The following is an 18,918-nucleotide window of genomic DNA, read 5'->3' as shown; positions in this document are numbered from 1 at the left end:
TTTGTGGTGTACTCCTGGCTGTGCGATGCTTTTGAGGGATGGTTCCAGATTGTGTGCCATATTTTTCACTGATTTCTAGCCCCATGAATCTCAAAAATCTTGGTTTCTCTTTCCCCTGGAGCAGCCAGTTGATTCAGCAACTGGTTCAGATGCTGTTGCCTATGGCCGACGTTACCCTGAAAAGGAGAAACAAGGGACTGAGTCCCTTGGCTCCTGGCCTTAATGGGTGAGCAGGAGTAAGTGCAGCTGCTCTAAGGGAGAAATAATTTCTAAAGTGGTGCTGCAGGGTCTCCGGGAGACATGAGAGCACCCGTCCTGAGGATAGGAATGTTTGGGGGGATGCTCCCTGCCTGGCACCCCCAGATCCAGCAGGCAGGAGTGCTGCGGGGGGGACATCTCTGATCTCCGCACTGAGCTTTCCTTCTCTCACTGCTTGTTTTCTGACAGCAGTTTATGAAGGCAGGGCTAGAACTGCTCTTTCTGTGAGACACAGCAAGTATTATGATTCATATTGTTGTTTTGGTTTGTTTTCTCCTTAAAATTTGCCCACTGCAAAATACATGAAACCTTCTTACTTTTGCTCTCAAATCCTTGCATCTATTAGGGGAATATTTGTGTGTCTTGCATGTATGTGTATACATATACATGGTAAATATCAAAAGAAATCCCATAGCTTGCAAATACATTTGCTGTTGTATAACATCAAAGCAGAATGCCTCAGAGATCCTGCTCCAGGCATGATAGTGGCTTTGCTGGTGTTTCAGCTGTTTATAGGAAATCCCTTACCAAATGCTTTCAGGGCGAAAAAGTCCCTGACTTCTGTAAGAAGGCTGGCCAGAAAGGTGCTCCTGTTTCAGCAATATTGCAGCCTAGGAAACGGTCTTCTAAAAACTGAGATCTCCTAAAACTTTGGGCCTGATCTTTTAAGCAAACTCTTCTCATGTTTGTTACTGGAAATTAGAGTCAATGGAGTTTTGATATGATATTTACATGATAGGAAGGGCCACCTTATTCAAACGTGTTCTGTTTTTCTGGGTAGAGTCAGAATTTTCATTTCTTTGAGTCTATAAAAATGAAGATGGAAATTTGGCGAGTAGTTTGTAACCTTTGTGCTTCCAAGGCTTGCTGTAAATACAATGGGAACAGCGTTCTGCTGTGGTGTTTCAACACGTCTCTTTTCAGTCTTGTTGAGGAAGGTGACAAGCAAAAAATAATTGCATAAATGTTTAAAAATGTTTGAAATACGTAGTACAGGCTTGGTTCATTGCATGATAAAAATCTGTTTTGGATTCAGGGTGATAATAGCTTAACTTCTGCCCCCCAAATCCCAATCTTCATGCACGTATCACCTGGCTAATCCTCCTCACAAACTTCAGTTTGCAAAAGTTAATTAAGATTTTAGTGTTATAATATCATCACAAGGCCTCCTGCTATCATGCCTTTGCAAAGGTTACAGCATTAATGAGATATGAAAGCAGATTAGCTACTAATCCAAGGTGTATGCTGAATTGCCCCCTTAAAATAATAAGCTCAAATTATCAGGCACCTCATTTAGCTAAGAACAAAAATATGCAGTTCTGAAAGTACTTCAGAAATATATTTTGACCAATTTAGAAAACAAAGACATCATGCACAGAATTAATCTTTGGCTTAAAACTCTATAAAAATAGCATCATACAAATACCGTCTTTTCTTCACTCTGCTGAACCCAGAACAGAGAAGCACACGGTTGTTTCTCACAGGGACAAGCAGTTTAGGATCTTGGCCAGTAAAAGCAGAACAAGACTTCTGTCCTTTGTGGGGGAAAAACGACAATTCAAAAAGGACCATGTATTTGTAGGTGTTGGTTTCTGAAGAACACAGGCAGTCGATAAATTCTGTGCAGAAAAATGTACTTGGGAAAACATGAATCTCTTTGAAGTTCTTTTTACTGCCGCAATTTGAGAAACTGGGGTAGCTCAGTCTGTGTCACTCCCTGGTACCTTTGTCCACAACCCAGACAATACCGTTTTAAGAGACTTTTACACATTAGGGACTTTTTTTTTTTAACTTGCAAAATGTGTTTCACTACTAAATGACTGGTGAATTCACACAGTCTAAAATTTTCTGCTGAGTTTGTTTTTTTGGTTTAGATTTGTGGTTCATCTTTCTTTTTGGAGCACTTGAGCGTTAGTGCAGCTCCAGCCCTGCACCTTGTGCGGCCCTTGACTTAATTCTGGGCTGGGGCCTTTGCACATTAATCCCAAAATATGCCAAGTGCTGCTTGAAATCTGGGGCGGCGATTTTACCAAACTACATAAGAGAAGGGTACAACTCAAGTCCTGGGCATTTTATTCCTCGGGTCACCATGCGTTTGATTTCTAGCAGTGAGCGAGCGTTGTGCTGTTTTCTTTCATGTATATGCAGGCAAATTCTGTCTGGTGGTTTGTCACTTGCTCTCACGGTGGCAAATGAGGTTTTTATTCCCAAGCAAGCTCTTTCAGTGCTGGATGAATGTAATATACAGGAAATCAGTTCAACTGAAAAGCAAAGTTCTGCCAAGGGGAAAATTTTCACGCCGAAAGTCTGTCACAAAATATGAGTTATTACGATGGGTGACTCTACAAACTGCTGTCACACTGGTGCTGAATGATATTAATATATCTGTTTAGGGCACTGCACATTTAATTATTAACTCTTATGATACAATGCCATTGTTTCTTTTGGGTGTATATACTTCAGTGTGGTTCTGCTGTTGGGATTTACAGGTGGCTGAGTCAATGCAAAGCCTTCTCTCTTGAATGTGGAGCTAAAGAAGCACTACCACTATTGCTATAAAACCCCCAAAATGAAACAAAAATCGCATGTAAACTGATATTAGTTTCTTGTGGGTAAAATATCACAGAGCAATGTATGAAGAACAGTTAGAATAACTTTAACACCCTTCAGAACACATCTGTCTGAGAGGTAAATGACATTGGTGTTGAGTTGAATTGCAGAAGGAAAGCACCTACGTGAAAGCTTGAATTGAATTTATTTCGATGAAATGCACGGAGAATTCAGTGCGATTCAATGCAATCCACTTCAGAACATGCAGATGGGGTGGAGAACACGTTATCTTCCAGAAGCACCATGAGATCTCCAAGATTCCGCATTGCAGTTTTCCCTCTCCTGCCACATTGGCAGTCTGAAGTTGTGATTTTCTTCAGCGTGCCCAAAGAACACCAATACTAATACCAGCCCTTTGCTCTTTTCCCTTTTGTGCCTGATTTTCTTTGGTGAGGCACACTCAGATAATGTATAAAATGATAGATTTTTGCAATATTGCAGTCGGGGGAGCTTGACCTGTGTGCCATGGTAGTTCACTCTTGGCAGTAAGTTCCCTGTATTTGTGCTTTAAATAAAAACTGCAATTTCTCATTGCTCTTTCTGACCCTGGAGCAGTGGAAACAATCTGTTCTCACTGAGAAACACTGAAGCTATGTGATACTGGAGCAAATATAAATATGGATTTATGTAGTAAATCTGTGGAAAATTTTGAGAGAAAATGGTTTTTGAGGAAAGTCAAGTTTGTTAGATGGCTGGAATGCCGGCCATTGAAATTTCACAGAAATTTCAGGACATTGAAATACTGGAGAGAATGAGGAGGAGGCGACGAGGCTGGTGAGGGGCTGGAGCACAAGTGTGATGGGAGCGGCTGAGGGACCTGGGGAGTTCAGCTGGAGAGCAGGAGCTGAGGGGAGACCTTCTGATCTCTGACCTGCCTGAAAGGAGCTTGGAGCATGGAGGGGGTTGGTCTCTTCTCCCAAGTAGCAAGTGATAGGACAAGAAGAAATGGCCTCAAGTTGCACCAGGGGAGGTGTAAATTGGATATTGGGAAAAGCTTCTTCCTGGAAAGGGCTGTCAGGCTTTGGAACAGGCTGCCCAGGGCAGTGGTGGAGTCACCATCCCTGGAGGGGTTTAAAAGGCATTTAGACAAGGTTGTTAGGGACGTGGTTTAGTGCTAGAGTTAGGTTATGGTTACACTTGATGATCCTGAGGGTCTCTTCCAACCAAAATGATTCTATGAAATGCTCAAGACTCCCCGTGCTCCAAACGTCATCTTTCCACCACGTTCCCAGGATTTGGGGCATGTATTTCATCAGTGGTTCTGGTGACCGAGCCAGCTCGCTCATTAACTGCAGGACAGCTCATTAATTTTTCACTGAACTTGTTTTTCTTGCCTTCTAGGTTTATGATGAATGTGACTTGGGAAGGCAGAGATTTGTCCTTCACGGCAGATGGGTACCAGGCACATCCCAGGCTGGTGGTGATTGTGCTGAACAACGACCGCGAGTGGGAAAAGGTGAGCGGAGCCGTGGGGGCAGCGACCGGAGGAGCCGTGGGAGAGACTTGGTAGAACCCCGTTGATGACAAGTAGACAGGTTGACGTCATGGGTGTCAATGATGATATTCCACTGCAGCAGATTTGTCACAACAGTTCAGAAATGATAATTTTACCTTATTCTGAGAAAGTCTAAGGAGTTTTAAGAGGGAAAGCAACATATCAGGGAAGATATGCCATGTGGATTTCAGATTTCTGTGAAACGTGCCTTGCATTTCTTCTTACAATTTACTAAAATAAAATGTATGAGTGAAAAATCTCCTGAAACTTATGTCTTAACTACTTAAATTTGGATGGATTTGTGTATATTGACAACTTCAGTCCTTTTATTTACTTGTTTTAGTATTTTTTTGACAGATTTTAACCTACTTTTTTTTATAATGGTGAAATTATTGTTGAATCGGAGGATAATTCCTATAATGTTTGCCTCAGAACTTCGGAATCTTGACTTGTGTTCTCCTGGTAGCCTAATGATCACCATAAACCTCTGTATAGACTAGAAGGAAAAGTTGCTGTGAAGGGTAAATAATATTATTTTCTTATGTATGTAATACAGAGACAGCGTGCAGTGACCTAGAATCTGAACATAGCTTGGGGCTGGTCCTCTAGATCTTACCGAGACTATGTCCTGCTACACACTTTTAAAAAGTCCTCTATATCTTAATATCAGGGTTAATCATACATGCAAGTAATAAAAGAAAAAGCTTATAATGAGTGATTTTTTCTTTAAAACTCCCACGTCGGCCTGTGACTGTCCTGGCTCTGAGTTTTGCAGACTGTCTCTTGTCCTGTGTTTTAAAAAGGGACATTAGAAACTGTATTGAATATGAGACTGTAGGAGAAAATACATCTGTATCATCTCCCAGTTTTATTTTAATTTCCTAAAGCATGATCTTACATTATCTAAATTGCTGCTGAAATCTATGAACTCTTTTTCTTATAGTTTTAAGATCCCATAAAATCAACTTACAACTTCAGATTGTAAGACTGCAAGGTTCTTCATCATGTTGAATAATGATGACAAAATCAGATTAACTGAAGAACATCTCAGTAAATATACTAGCCATGGCAAAACATAGAGGCTAGTCCTAGATAACACTATGTACTTCGTGATGTTCATTTGATGCAAATTTAGTTCTCTGGTTAAATTTAATCTTATCTAAATGTGTCAATCCGAATCTTTAGAGGAATCGTTTGCTCAGTAACCATTATGAAAATTTCTTACCCTGTTTTAAAATTCCTCAACAGTCTGCATCTCATATATCATGTTCTGGAAAAGATATAATACATGGGGAATATTAGTATGAGACACCAAGGGGAGAAAATAGTTAGGGAGGCAGCCAACAATGCTTATGGTGTAATAATTTCCTACATTTTGTACCTTGAAAGAGATCGTTCAAAGGACCAGGGCAGATTGGTGTGATGTTTCTGAAAAATAAGCTAACAGCAGCGAAGAAATGCTGGATATATGAACCAACATTGTTTCCAAGAAATAACAATGTGTGCACAGCTTTCTGTCTGGTGAACCCCAAACTGCTCATCGCTGTGAGGGGCTTCTAGGAGGAAAAAGAGTGACTGAAGGGAGGCTCATGCCCCCCAAAAAGTATTTATGTGTCTGCTTCTATCTTCCCATTCACCTCAGAGCCCTTCTGGTAGACGGCCAGATGAGTTTGGTGGAGCCAGCCTGCCCCAGCTCCAGCGTGTGTCTGCTGCTCCATCGCAGAGCTGTGGGAATGGGGCCAGCTTTAATTATGTCAGAGGGGAGAAGGGAAAGGCAGCCAAGAATGGGCTGTCACCACCAGAATTACTCTTCTGACCACAAGCTGATCCCTGCCTCTGTGGATGAAGACAAATAAACTGAGTAATCAATTATCCTGGCAAGCTGGATGTAGCTCTCGGCTATCTTGGAGCTGCCACATTTATATCAGCAGAGAATCACTGTGCACTTCAGAAATAATCACAGAATAGTTCGGGTTGAAGGGACCTCCAAAGCTCATCCAGTGCCACCCCTCCCATGAGCAGGAACATCTTCACCCAGATCAGGTTCCTCAGAGCCCTGTCCAGCCTGGCCTGGAATGTAATGATAATAATGGTGATAATAGTAATAATACTAATAGGACAGTTCCTCTGACTTAGGGACATAAGTAAATAAACCTTGCCCACGCCCTGGTTTATTTTAACATCTCTGTAGTGTCGTCTCAACATTCTTTTCCAAGTTACATTTCTCACCCCAAATCTCTTAGCCAATATCTTTCCCTTTGGTCCTTTCTCCTTGCACTGTTTTGCTCAGTTTCAGCACTGTCAAAGTTACTCATCTGACATCAAACATTTCCTGCTGTGAGTTTCCAGACAGGCACCTACTTTTACTTCCAATTACTTTACTGCAACAAGTATCATGGAATTGTTTTCTTAAAGTCTTATTAAATATCCTCAGTCATATATGGAAAACATCAAGTACTAGAATCTGAGTAGTTTACTCGTGAAAAAGTGATGATGCAACAGCCTGCTAATCCTTGTAATGTAACTAATGTACACAGAAATCACAAGTAGCTACTTTATTATTTATGTAAGAAAGAGTAATTGTGTTTTATGTGGAGATTTTTTTTTACCCAATATTCTGCTGAAAATACAAGATTTAATATTAAAACTCAATTTTCCTTGGTTTTAGTATAATAATCTGCTTTTACTTAAATGCAATTTTTCTTCAGTCTCAAAATTGATATACTTGACTTGAGGCTTGAAGTTACAGAAAATCCATTCAACCATAGTTGAAGAACATTCATGTTACCCCTAGGAAAATAAGTTCATTTCCCTTTACAAATGGCTCAGGATCAAAACTTTGAAGTGATAACTTCACATAATGGGGTTGACTGAGGGATTTGTCCTGTATCAGATTCTGAAAGAAGCTCGTAGGGTGGTAATAGTTGGAAGACTGAAAATCACTTTTGGGCACGTTCAGCAGGAATCCAGCGAGGTGTTTTGACAGATCCTGAAGCAGCTACTCAAACTTCTGGCATCAACATTTGTGTTCTTGCTGGTAATCTTGACAGGCAAAGGGGCTGCTCTTCTCTGATTTTAAGAAGACAAGCTTAATGTGTGTTTTTCAGTGAAACTTGATAAATTTGCCAGAAATAACAGTGTTGCCCAAATATCACCAAAGCGCTGCAGGAGCACAGTGCTGGTGCTGAAAAACCTGCAGAGCTCCAGCAGAACCAAGCAACTTTTAGCATGGAAATAAACCAAATCAATCCAATATTAAAATCATATACTAGAATATAATTAGCAGTGGAAAATTTGGTGGTTTAATTAGCTGTGCCTATCATACATGTTAAGTAAGGTAGGGAGGACTGTGTTGCATTTAAAGATGAGTGTATTCCATGTATAAAGATGAGTTCCAGGATAAAAAAGAATCTTTTACTGGTGGTCCCAGATACGTACAGACAAAATTACCATGATGGTCAGCATTCTGGGAGAATTTGTGAGATGGAAGAGTCCTACATTTTTGTAGTCAATGAATTTTGCAAGAAGCAAGAGTAAGAGGTACTATGTGGCACAACTGGTGGGTAAATGCTATTGCGAGAGCCGTTACTTACATCCAGGTTTATTCTAAATACAACCAATCATCTTTAACTTCCTATTAATGCAGGATTTAACGTAGAACTCAATTTTGCTGTGATTAAGTAGCATATGTCAGATTGACAAGCTCTGTGTGAGGTTGTACACATTTGTAAGTAAACAGGAATGAGTAGGCAGAGGGTGTGCGACTCCTGCCTGGAATAAATGAACCAAGGTCTGCACAGAGAGCTCCATCTGGCTACGAGCATCCACCGTCACGGGCCCCAGGAATGGCAGCTGTCCTGTCTAATGCTATGACTGAAACTTCCCTAGACAAGAATTGAAAACCCTAACACTCACTCAGACTTCTGACAGAGCATTTTGTAAGAGTACCATGATAATAGGTCACTGAGATGACACAGGGTAGTTTCTTGTGAAATCTCAATTGATTTCTGGGTGGGGGTCATAACAGCTGAATGATTCTGGTGCCTTATGACAGACATTCCCTAAAAGTTGTGAAGAAATGCATATATTTTAACTAGAACAGATGAAATTGCATGATCTTTTTTCATTTGCTGGTATGTACTTTGTAAATAGCTGTGTGGCCTAATGTGATATATTATCTTTGCCCATAGTGCAAACAAGATGTTCTTACCATCTCTTAGGTTGTCATGTTCTTCGTTCCATCCTTCTTGCTTAGCTGTTTAGTCTTCCTGTAAATATGCGCTTACTGTTGAGTGAAAATTGCATATTGGTTCTGTATCAGTGAGCTTTAACTCAGCCTGAAGGCCTTTCCTTCGACCTTTACTGTACTGAATTGCACTGATTATTATGCAGCATTTCTTAAATCCCTGATTCCCAAGGAGGATGCTTCCCTCCTCTCTGCTCCTGTGAAGGAATTGCAGCTCCCATGGGAACTGGCAGGGAGTTGTGCTCTGCTCCTATTCTTTACAGCTAATATTAGACAAGAATTAAAGAGCAGGAAGACTTTCAGGGCAGCTGTGTCTCTCTGAATGTGAAGGTATGGCCATCTGCACACTTCTAGAGGACTGAAAGATCTCCACTGAATGCAGAGGGTGATAAAACGTCTTCCCTTACTGGGAGATGGTGGAAGAGGCTGTCGATTTGTTGAGCTCTTCCTTTCATATGACATAATCCACTCATAAAATGTCTTCTTTGGTGTGAGTCTGTAGTCTTGTGCTACATAGAGTTATATGGACCACTTCCCAGTGCCAAAACCCTACCATCCACTGAGGATCTGGTGAGTGCTAGTTACTAATTCTCTATAGAAAGACGAAGCTACAGGAGGTGGCAGCTTTCCCTTCCTCCCCAGAGTGTTTGTGATCACCCCAGCTGCCTGTTTTCCTTTGGGCCCTGCTGCTCACTCCTGCCCGCGAGGGGACAGCCACACATTCGCAAAACCCATCTGAGATTCTGCAGCAAATTTTGAAATCTTCAAAGTCTTTAAATGGATGCCTTCAAACCACCCAGGACTGTAAACCAGCACTCCCTATTAATAAGACATGAAAGTGCTCGCCTTGTGTTTTGTCATTTAAATTTAGGCTGTCATTGTGGAGCATGGACCTTCAGAACCATGTGGCAACACAAAGGGATGCAGCAGAAGGTGTGTGACAGATGCTGTTTTGGAGGAATGGTTTTGCTCTTGTGCTTTGTTCTGCAGCTGCTTGTTATTGCTACCCCGACAAACTCAATTTATGCTTTCTAGCTATCAACTTAAAATTTGCCAGAGTGGTTCTTCCTTGTAAGTGGAAATAAAAGTAATAAATAGTTTTTCTATAAAGCAAGATGAATTAGATTTTGCATTTGCTCAGCATTATTTTATTCACAAAACTGAGACAGCTGAAGAAGTATGTCTGCAATATGCGTGTGTGTTTCACGTAGAAAGAACATCCCTCAACATTTTTATCTTTTCAAAGGTTGAGTCGGATAGTCCTGGGAGTGCATTTAGTACCCCTGTTGTCATGTAACATATTTTTTACAAACAGATGATGACTGTGTATTGCATACAGTTCCCATCTGCTGGGAAGAGGCTGATAGGCCGCGGTTATTTGTTTGTTTTCTGTGCGAGATGCCGGTGTGACAGACTTTGTGTTCGTGCCAGTGTTGGCACATGAGGGAGAACATACTCTGCTCTTTTCTCTCCCTCCTCAGGAGCTGGCCTTGCTCTTTTTGTCTGATTTGCTGGTCTCTGTGCGGGTGTGTGATTAGGATTATGTCAGTCATCCTTGTATTGTTCAGAGACTGCTCTAGGGTGCAGCGGGAGAGGTGACTGCGAGGAGCAGCAATACGTAACTTTGCAAGGTGCCTGTCTGTCTCAGGCTTCTTGTGTTTGCATAGCTGTTACACAGAACCACACCAAATACTTCAAAAAATAAATAGCAATCTTTACACAGAACCACACCAAATACTTCAGAAAATAAATAGCAATCTTCAAAAAATAAACAGCAATGCATGAGGTGGTCAAACCTGTGTGTAATCCAGGGAGTCTGTGCGATGCGGGGGATGAGGTGAGGACGCTGTGATTGCTGATTCAGTCTGACATCAAACAAGCTCTTCCCTGCTCTCAGCCAGTTTTTACTTTCCTTCATGTGTCCTGTAGAGATAAAACCAAAGGGAATATTCTGGACGGCAAATGAAGATGGAGAAAATAGCGAAGAATGTACAAGTTTGAAAGAAATACAATTACATATGTACCATTGCAAGTCTGTGCTTGGAGCTGGTTTGCACCTATAATAGTGAATTAGGGGTTTGACTGACTGTTTTTTATAAACTGTATGTTTTATGGGAGTCTTCTGGCCATAAATCATTTGGGCCAGCATCTTTCCCCAGAACAATTCTATTGCCTTTTTTCAAGTGAATACCATCTTCTCTGGGATCGAAGCCACATCATTATCAGTCTAACTCGGAATGACAGAAATTTATCGTAAATCTTTGGATGTTTCATGGCATTTCCACACAGAGTAAAAGCATTAGCATGCAATTTTTGACAGTTCTGTAATGGAGCATGTCTGCCTTTTTTGAGCATTATCCTCAGCTCGAATTTTATTTTTTTAAATGTTTGTTTTACAAATACACACTACTGTGTTTATTACTTCAAAAGCTTTCTTAATGTTCTCCCCCCCTCCACTTTCAAATCTAGCAACACATATTCTACTGTATCTACTCAGAATAAGATCATTATCACTTTTAATTTCTATAGTAATATTAATTGGATTCTTAGGAGGCCTAAGCAGGAGAGCTCTCTTTGTAGATGCACTTTTGGACTCTTTGCACTTCTTCCCGGTGAGGGTGGCAGAGCCTGGCCCAGGCTGCCCAGGGGGGCTGTGGAGTCTCCTTCTGTGCAGACATTCCAACCCGCCTGGACACCTTCCTGTGAAACCTCATCTGGGTGTTCCTGCTCCATGGGGGGATTGCACTGGATGAGCTTGGAGGTCCCTTCCAGTTCCTGACATTCTGGGATTCTGTGAGAAGTTCTATTCTACCCATCTCCTAGCATATCAGAATATAATTTTGACAACCTTGCAGGCTGGTGCAGTGTTTTAACTCCCTGTTGTCCTCTGGCTACCCTTTTCCAATGGGATGGCTTGGAGACTGAGGAGATAAGAAAAAGCTGCTGAATGGCAAAGAGTTCCCTTGAGACTGAGCCAGGACAAGTAGGAAGGTTTAGGCTGCAGAGAGAAAGAGTAAGATGCTCATTCTTCACTGAAGTGGTGACATTTCTTCAATAAAGGCACTCTGTTTCTGTGTTACATGTGAATTCACCACTATTTTATTTTTGTGGACCTGTTAATCTGTGACAGACTGGCTGTGGAAATGTTTTCTGGTCTCTGCTAAGAGTACGTAGAGTTACTGTTCTGTACTGGAGGTTTATAGTGCAAACTAATGTGTTCTAGTGGACAAATAATTTGTCATTAACTTAGAAAATGTTGCATAAAGAATATCTGTATCAGGGATACTCATATTAGCAGGTAAGCATGCTAATTTAAACACAGACCCCTTCTAACTCAAATCCAGATGCTTGGAGTTGGACAGAGGATGCCACGTTTAGTTCATTTGATCATTAGCTGTAATGACCATGAAGCAGCGCATTGCAAATGAATGCTGCCAAACGCCGGAGGCAAGTGAATTTTGAAAATGTTCAGGTTGTTAAACTATTTCACTGTAAAATGATTCATTCAAACCTCACCATTGTCTCCTACTGAGAGCAGCAACTGAACTTCTCATATTCGACTTTTTGTATTTTACATATGAACTTTTCCATGTTCTGCAGCATTTCTAATGACTTTTACAGGTGAAAACAGGACTCAACATGCTTTTTAAAACTCAGATATTTATTTTGCTTTGTTGGCATAGGTAAGCCACTTCAATGGTGTTGAATAAGAACTAAACATTTGGGATTGCACACAAATTCTTACGCTTTATAAGCATATAATGTTCAGAAATACAATGAGCATTTGTAGTTGTTATAACCTGTGGTTTGGTTTGGTATTCCCCTAAATATTTGAAGACTGTAAAGACATTCAAAACAGATATTGACTGGATCTAATACTAGATTTGACTTCCATAAGTGACATAAATGCTGATCCTGCAGGACACCTACTTATGGATACAATTTTATGAATTCTCTTTATTAGGACAGAAACCTGCTCATGTTTTAGTTTTGCTTATTCTACAGCTTTTCTGTGTCATTTCAACCATCACCCTGTAAAAAAGGGAGACTATCAATTGTACAATGATCTTGAAAGAACTAAATAATATATGAAGATGCAAAACATAGTATAAATAATTAATACCATTCATATTCTTAATAACAATTATATAATTAGCTTTGCACAAGCAAATATAAAAATCCTTCCATATTTTGACTATGTACTTTAATTGTATAAAACTAAATTCTTACCCTACACTTAAATGAAAATTTAAAATGTGTTTTGACCATTCAGAACTCTAGCAGAATGATGGAAGTGTATCATGTAATCTTCAACAGTAGCTGCTTTAAAATCAAATACCAAATAAACATGGAAACTATTCACTTGTGAGTCCAGCATCAGCAGTAGAGCCAGAGTGTTCAAAATATTCAAATCGTGTGTTCTGGAAGTGGAAAGAAGAGTAGGTTAATTCAGAAGAGATAATTTAGAATAGTAAATAGATCTATAATTTTAATGTAAAGTGGGGTATGCTTTCTTAAACATCCCAGTTGGCATTAACTAAAGCAGAATAAAATGCATTATTTGTAATAAGAACTAAATCATGCACAATTGAGCTTGTCTTTATAAACCTGGCTCGGGTGAGATGGAACCCTGGGCAAAGGGTTTCAGCATGACCATGCAAACTATAAGAATAGTAGTGTTTTCTCTTTTGAAAAGATACAGAAATGATATTATGATACTTTGGTTATCAGTCTGGTGTGTGGGTGGATTAATTTTTTTTTTTTGAGAACAGTTTTCTTATTACTGCAAATTGATCCTCGTTACAGATGGAGTATCTGCTTGCTGTTCTGTCTCAAACGGACATGGTACATGTCAAATTTCAGTGCAGCTATTGCCAGAGGATAGATAGTAATAACTGATGTCACCCAGTCTTTAGAAAGCTCTTTTCTCTTAAAATAACGTGACCGTATTTGTCTTTTTCACATTGCATCTTCGGACTTCATGCAATTACTAAAAAGTTGCAAAGTAATTTTGATAACAAAAACCCAAGACAACTGTCTTGCCAATGTAATTTCCTGTACCTGTATCCAGGCACATGTGATATTAGATCTCGTTTGTCAAAACCAGCAAGCAGCTTTTATCTCTGCGTGTCTTGGCGTTTCAGGTGGGGAAATGGGAGAACAACTCGCTGAGCCTCAAGTACTCTGTCTGGCCAAGGTACAGCTCTTTTGCCGACAGCGACCCTGACGATAACCACCTGAGCATTGTCACCCTGGAGGAGGCTCCCTTTGTCATCGTTGAGGATGTAGACCCTTTGATGGAAAGCTGCCAAAAAAACACTGTGCCATGTCGTAAATTTGTCAGAATCAAGTAAGTAAATACACAGCTTTCCTCTTTTGAGTGCAAAATATATTCTATTTTCTCATTAAATCTTTCTCTTGCTTCTTAAAATTGCTTTCTGATACTTTGCTGTTCTTTTCTTCTTGCTATCTGCATTTCCTTTTCCTTCTCTGTTTCAATTACTCTTTGTCTTTCCCTGTCCCCCTCAGTGTCCTCTTGTTTGCACATCTTCCTTTGTATAAGTTGAAAGGTTCTGGTTATAAATGGTTCAGGTAAGTCACATTGAATTAACAAGATAGTAAGTTTATAGTAAGTTGAAAGTCAACTAGAACTAGCCCTTCCAGTCACAAGAAAGAAGATTATGTTCTAACGTTAGATTGTTTCAATGAGTCCTCTTTGAATTGTTTCCAGTTATGATGAAATATGCCCATTTTAATTGGTCTTTAACGATTTGAGAATGTTTCCTATTGAAAATGTATGTTTAGGCTGAAGTTTGGTACAGGATAAACTACTCCAGTATACAATACCAGTGTGAAATATTGTCTAGAGAAAACTCCCCTGCTTTGATTGCTCTATAACTTTGAAGTGGTCATTAGAAATCAGTGGAAAATTTGTCATTGTGCATTTATCACTGTTGTTTCACCTGTTCTGTGCTTCAGCCTACGTATTTATGAACTGAGTATAATAATAACCAAATTTTTTTTACTGAGCAGATGTTAGGGAATATAACGCATGTTTCTGAAGATTTCCAGAGGCTGCTGAATGCTAGTGCACAGACTTCATAAGTACAGATAAACTTTTTTTTTTTTTTTTAAAACATAGCTGTACTTAGTCGAGTTCTAAACTATTCATTTTGATTTTTGGGTCCTTCAAAGCCTATAAAATATTGCATTGGCTTCTGAAGATGCTTATACTGGAAAGTTCTAGAGGTCATGGAATGAGCATTTCAGAAAAACATAAAGGGAAAGTCCTTGTCTTTGTATTCCAAGGTGACCTGGAATTCACCTTCTCTGAGTGCAGAAGAAGGTGCAGCATCCAGTGTCATTACAGTGAACTGCTGCGCCTTTCCACAGCTTACATGTGGGAGCCCTCTAATTACTAAATGACATGTAGTCTTATGTCTTGAGAGTAGAAGTTATAAATGTTTTATCTAAGCCTAAGAGATTAGTACAAGTAGACTACGTCTTGATGAAGAAGTGCCGTACGCTAAGCTGGATACCACAGCAGAAACACATCAGACAAGGTCTATGTTATCTTCTAGTTATGTCTCACCAAGCAACTGTGCTAGGCTTAGTAAGACCTGCAAACACCATGTAAAGCATACTGTGGATTTTTTTTCCATCATTCAGAAAAACATGGTCACTCACAAGTATGACAAAATGCTGTTTTGCAGTGTGCTGAATCTTGCCATTGTGGTGATTTTGTTTTTCCCAGTAGAAATATTTGTCTCTCTTCTCTGTTGACAGCAACACAACTAATGAGGGAATTAACATAAAGAAGTGCTGCAAAGGATTCTGCATTGATATCTTGAAGAAGTTGTCTAAAACTGTCAAGTTCACATACGACCTGTATTTGGTGACTAATGGGAAACATGGCAAAAAAGTCAATAATGTGTGGAATGGAATGATTGGGGAAGTAAGTTCTGTTAGGTAAAAGAGCTCTTAAGTAAGAACTAAGGAATGTTTGTAATTCTTTGGAGAAATGAGGTATTCTCTACCGAGTAATATTGGTGGTATCTTCTCTTTGTGGCTCAGGTGGTTTATCATCGTGCGGTCATGGCTGTGGGGTCTCTCACTATTAACGAAGAGCGCTCGGAAGTTGTCGACTTTTCCGTGCCCTTTGTTGAGACTGGGATTAGTGTCATGGTGTCACGGAGCAATGGCACTGTTTCACCATCTGCTTTTCTAGGTATGATTCTTCAACCCCTCCAGATCATTTAATTGCATTTTTATAGAGCTGGGTAGGTTTCATTGTTCATTAAGGTGTATAGTGCATTGGCATGTTTCTGTTAAGTTTTGAATTTTACATTAGGAAGTTTCTATCGTGTTGATGTGCTGATTAATGTGATTATTAGCACATGGAGACGGTGCTGTTGGTTTCAGGTGCTGTAAGAGAAAACCAATGATCATGAGTTCAGTTTGAAAAAGCATCACCCAAAATCTTCAGTTGGGAAAATTACTTCCTCAAAACCTGCTTCTTTACAAACTAATTTATGCTTGTTTAGCCAATTATAAATGGTTTCATATATTTTTAACATTCACATTTGCAAAATAATTTTAAAACCCCTTGTAGAATAGCTAAGAAAAAGAGCCTTCCTTGTGATTAGGAGTTATTTGACAGCTAATTTGATATTTGTGGCTTCTGAACACCGTGCTGCTGCACTGGAGAGATGCTGTTTGCTCCATTGGTGCAGCTGAACAGCAGAGATATAGCAAAGAAATGAAAGACTGGCCAGAAAGCAGGGGGGACATAAAGAAACAAAGACTTGGCTTGTCTTTCCTTATTTGCTTCGTCTCATTTGTTCCTTTCTCCTTTCATTATTTCCCTCCCCTTGTCTTTTAGTGCTTATTGTTTAGTTCTGTATTTGTTGGTTAGCCTGAATTTACCTGGAGCTGAAAAGAGAATGAGCCATGAGATGGACCAAAAGTGCACAAAATGCTGTTATGCTCTTCATAGTGTATTTGGACCCAGTATTTTTTGAGATATTTTGCCCCAGAAAGTAGTGCTAATAATACTAAAATAGTTTCAGTGAAATTGGAAAGAAAAAAAGAATCAATATTAGGGAACATTTTAGTATGTTCAAGTCCATTGGGTCAGCAGTGATGCCGTTTTTGCGTCACTGATTGTACAGTTAATTTTTAGGTTGCTGAAGTAGGTTCTTCACTTCCACTGAAATCACGTGTAGCCATCGAGGAGCAGATTGTTGGTGCAGTATCAGCTACAAGTGGGCATATAATTGGATTTCCTTACACAAGAATCATTATTTAGCTGCAAAGCTTATTTCTCAGACCTGTTCCACAAAAGGCATGTGTCAGAGATGATGCAAATAAATATAACACAGGGAGCGAACAAATAACCTCCCAAACCTGGTGATACCCAAACAGTTTTTGTTGCTGGTTAATATTTCTGTTTAATGAATGAATTTTAAAATTAAATTATAAGAGGCTGTACTTTTAATGAAAATATTGAGATACTTTCTTTTCATTTCTATGAGTCATGGACTTATAAAGTTAATTAATATTTAAATTGCAGTTGCAGCGTGTTGAAATTATTGTTTGAAATATAAGTACAGGGGTGTTTTCTAAATGTGCTGCAAGTGTAGTTGATTTTTACTATGGACACATCTTAAAAACCTGCTTTACCACAACTATCCAAACAGAGGCTGCTTTTGCATTTTTCACTACAACAGAGTTATTAGATTTCTAAATGCGTTTAATGTTATTGGTTTAGTTGGGCGTACATATAATTCAAAAAGTAAAAATAACGTCTTCTTCTAAAGCTCTATAGAATAGAATTGCTTTTGAAAAAATCTGATTTACTGTACCAATAAATCAAGACTGTGCTCTCAGAAGTATGTTCAGGGGGTTTTTTTAGATGCAAGTGAAATTGCCACTTTACTGGAACTGACTGTGTATTTCGATGAGGTGTATGTAGTAGTAAAATGCTTTGGCAGAATTTATTCACGAACTGATTTTATTTCAGTTAAGCGAATGGCTAAAAATAGAGTCATCTTACATAATTTTTTTTTTTTTTTAATTTGTCAAAGATATATTTTTTTAATATCACTTGATTGCACTTCATGGAAATACCTGTTTTTGTGATTTGTTCCTATGTGTGTAGCAAGTACGGGATTTTGTCTGAACTGGATTTTCCATTTGCTGGTGGTGTCCGATAGATGTAACGGGTGAGCTCACAGCCGCTTCCTCATGACCTGCTGCGTTCTGGTTTTCATGTGTGTGTCTTCAAACCAGAATTTTATCCACATTAAAAAACTTCATATACTAAAATGCATATATACTAGATTCGCAAATAATTTTGTAAGGATTATGTGGGGATTTGATTCAACTTTATTTCAACAAACGAGCAAAATAAGGGAGACCTCAAATCTGAATTTTTATATAAGAGGGAGAGAGTTGATAGGTGAGGTCAGTTTTCTTTTTTTCAGAGGCATTGATGGAATAAGAAATCTGCGCCCCTGTTTATTTTCTGTCTTGTTTTAAGTATTGGTTTTGGTGGTTTGAGGTAAAACTCGAAGTTACTGGAGTAAGACATCTTCGTTGCTCAGTATTCTCATTGCCAATCATTTGAAATGTACACTGGCAAGTCATATATTAGTATTTTTCTGCCATATCATAGCTTTGCTGAAGATTATTAGAAAACCTGCTGCTTGCCTGAGGGAAGTTCTTTCTGTCCTTTGAGAATCAAAGAACAGCCCTGGATGTGTCATTTGATCTCTAATGTGACAGGAAGATTGACTTTGTTATTCGATTGGTTTTGTACTTGTTCAATCTTACCACTTGCTATTCTAAATAGCTTTTTATTTTTCTATCGCTTCTTTTAATCCTCCACCTCATTACCAGGCTGCTTAAATTATTAAAGAACATTCTGCTTAAACTGTTGTTTATAGCTCGCTTTTCCACATCAGCTTGTTTTGCCCTTTGCCTTATTTAGATTTTGACAAATTACCATTGCTGCTTCTGATGGGTTTTATCTGGTTTGCTTGATTCTGTGAGAATGCTGTCCAAATTGCACGATAGTTTTACATGAATTCAAATTTGTTCCAATTAATGTGTGAATCCATAGAATTTTTATATTCACTGTATTCAGCTACACAATGTCCTTTACCTGTCTGCATCTGAAGGGATCTTTCTCTGCCTTTTGAGAATTCTGTTATTTCGCTGCTTTACTATTCTCTTCCAAGCAAATAATGTCATTTCCCGCAATGACAGAAGAATTCTCAGTGGTTCAAATCTGAATTTAAATTCAAAG

At 39.2% G+C, this 18,918-nt stretch overlaps 1 protein-coding gene across 1 annotated transcript in view; it reads left to right on the top strand.

Annotated features, from left to right (window-relative positions):
* The window catches only part of GRIN2A (glutamate ionotropic receptor NMDA type subunit 2A), a gene marked incomplete at both ends in the record, with an annotated part of 163,310 nt that overhangs the window by 100,452 nt on the left and 43,940 nt on the right, over positions 1–18,918 (top strand). The window contains 4 exons of the mRNA XM_080353752.1: positions 4,210–4,324; positions 13,754–13,959; positions 15,396–15,564; positions 15,684–15,837. Of these exons, the coding sequence (XP_080209878.1) occupies positions 4,210–4,324; positions 13,754–13,959; positions 15,396–15,564; positions 15,684–15,837 (644 nt within the window). The remainder of the gene's footprint in view (positions 1–4,209; positions 4,325–13,753; positions 13,960–15,395; positions 15,565–15,683; positions 15,838–18,918) is intronic.

This window comes from Nesoenas mayeri (assembly GCF_963082525.1).
Source record: "Nesoenas mayeri genome assembly, chromosome: 15".
Taxonomy (NCBI): Eukaryota; Metazoa; Chordata; class Aves; order Columbiformes; family Columbidae; genus Nesoenas; species Nesoenas mayeri.
The sequence above is the reverse complement of the archived record's forward strand: the minus strand, read 5'-3'. Positions and strand labels throughout refer to the sequence as shown.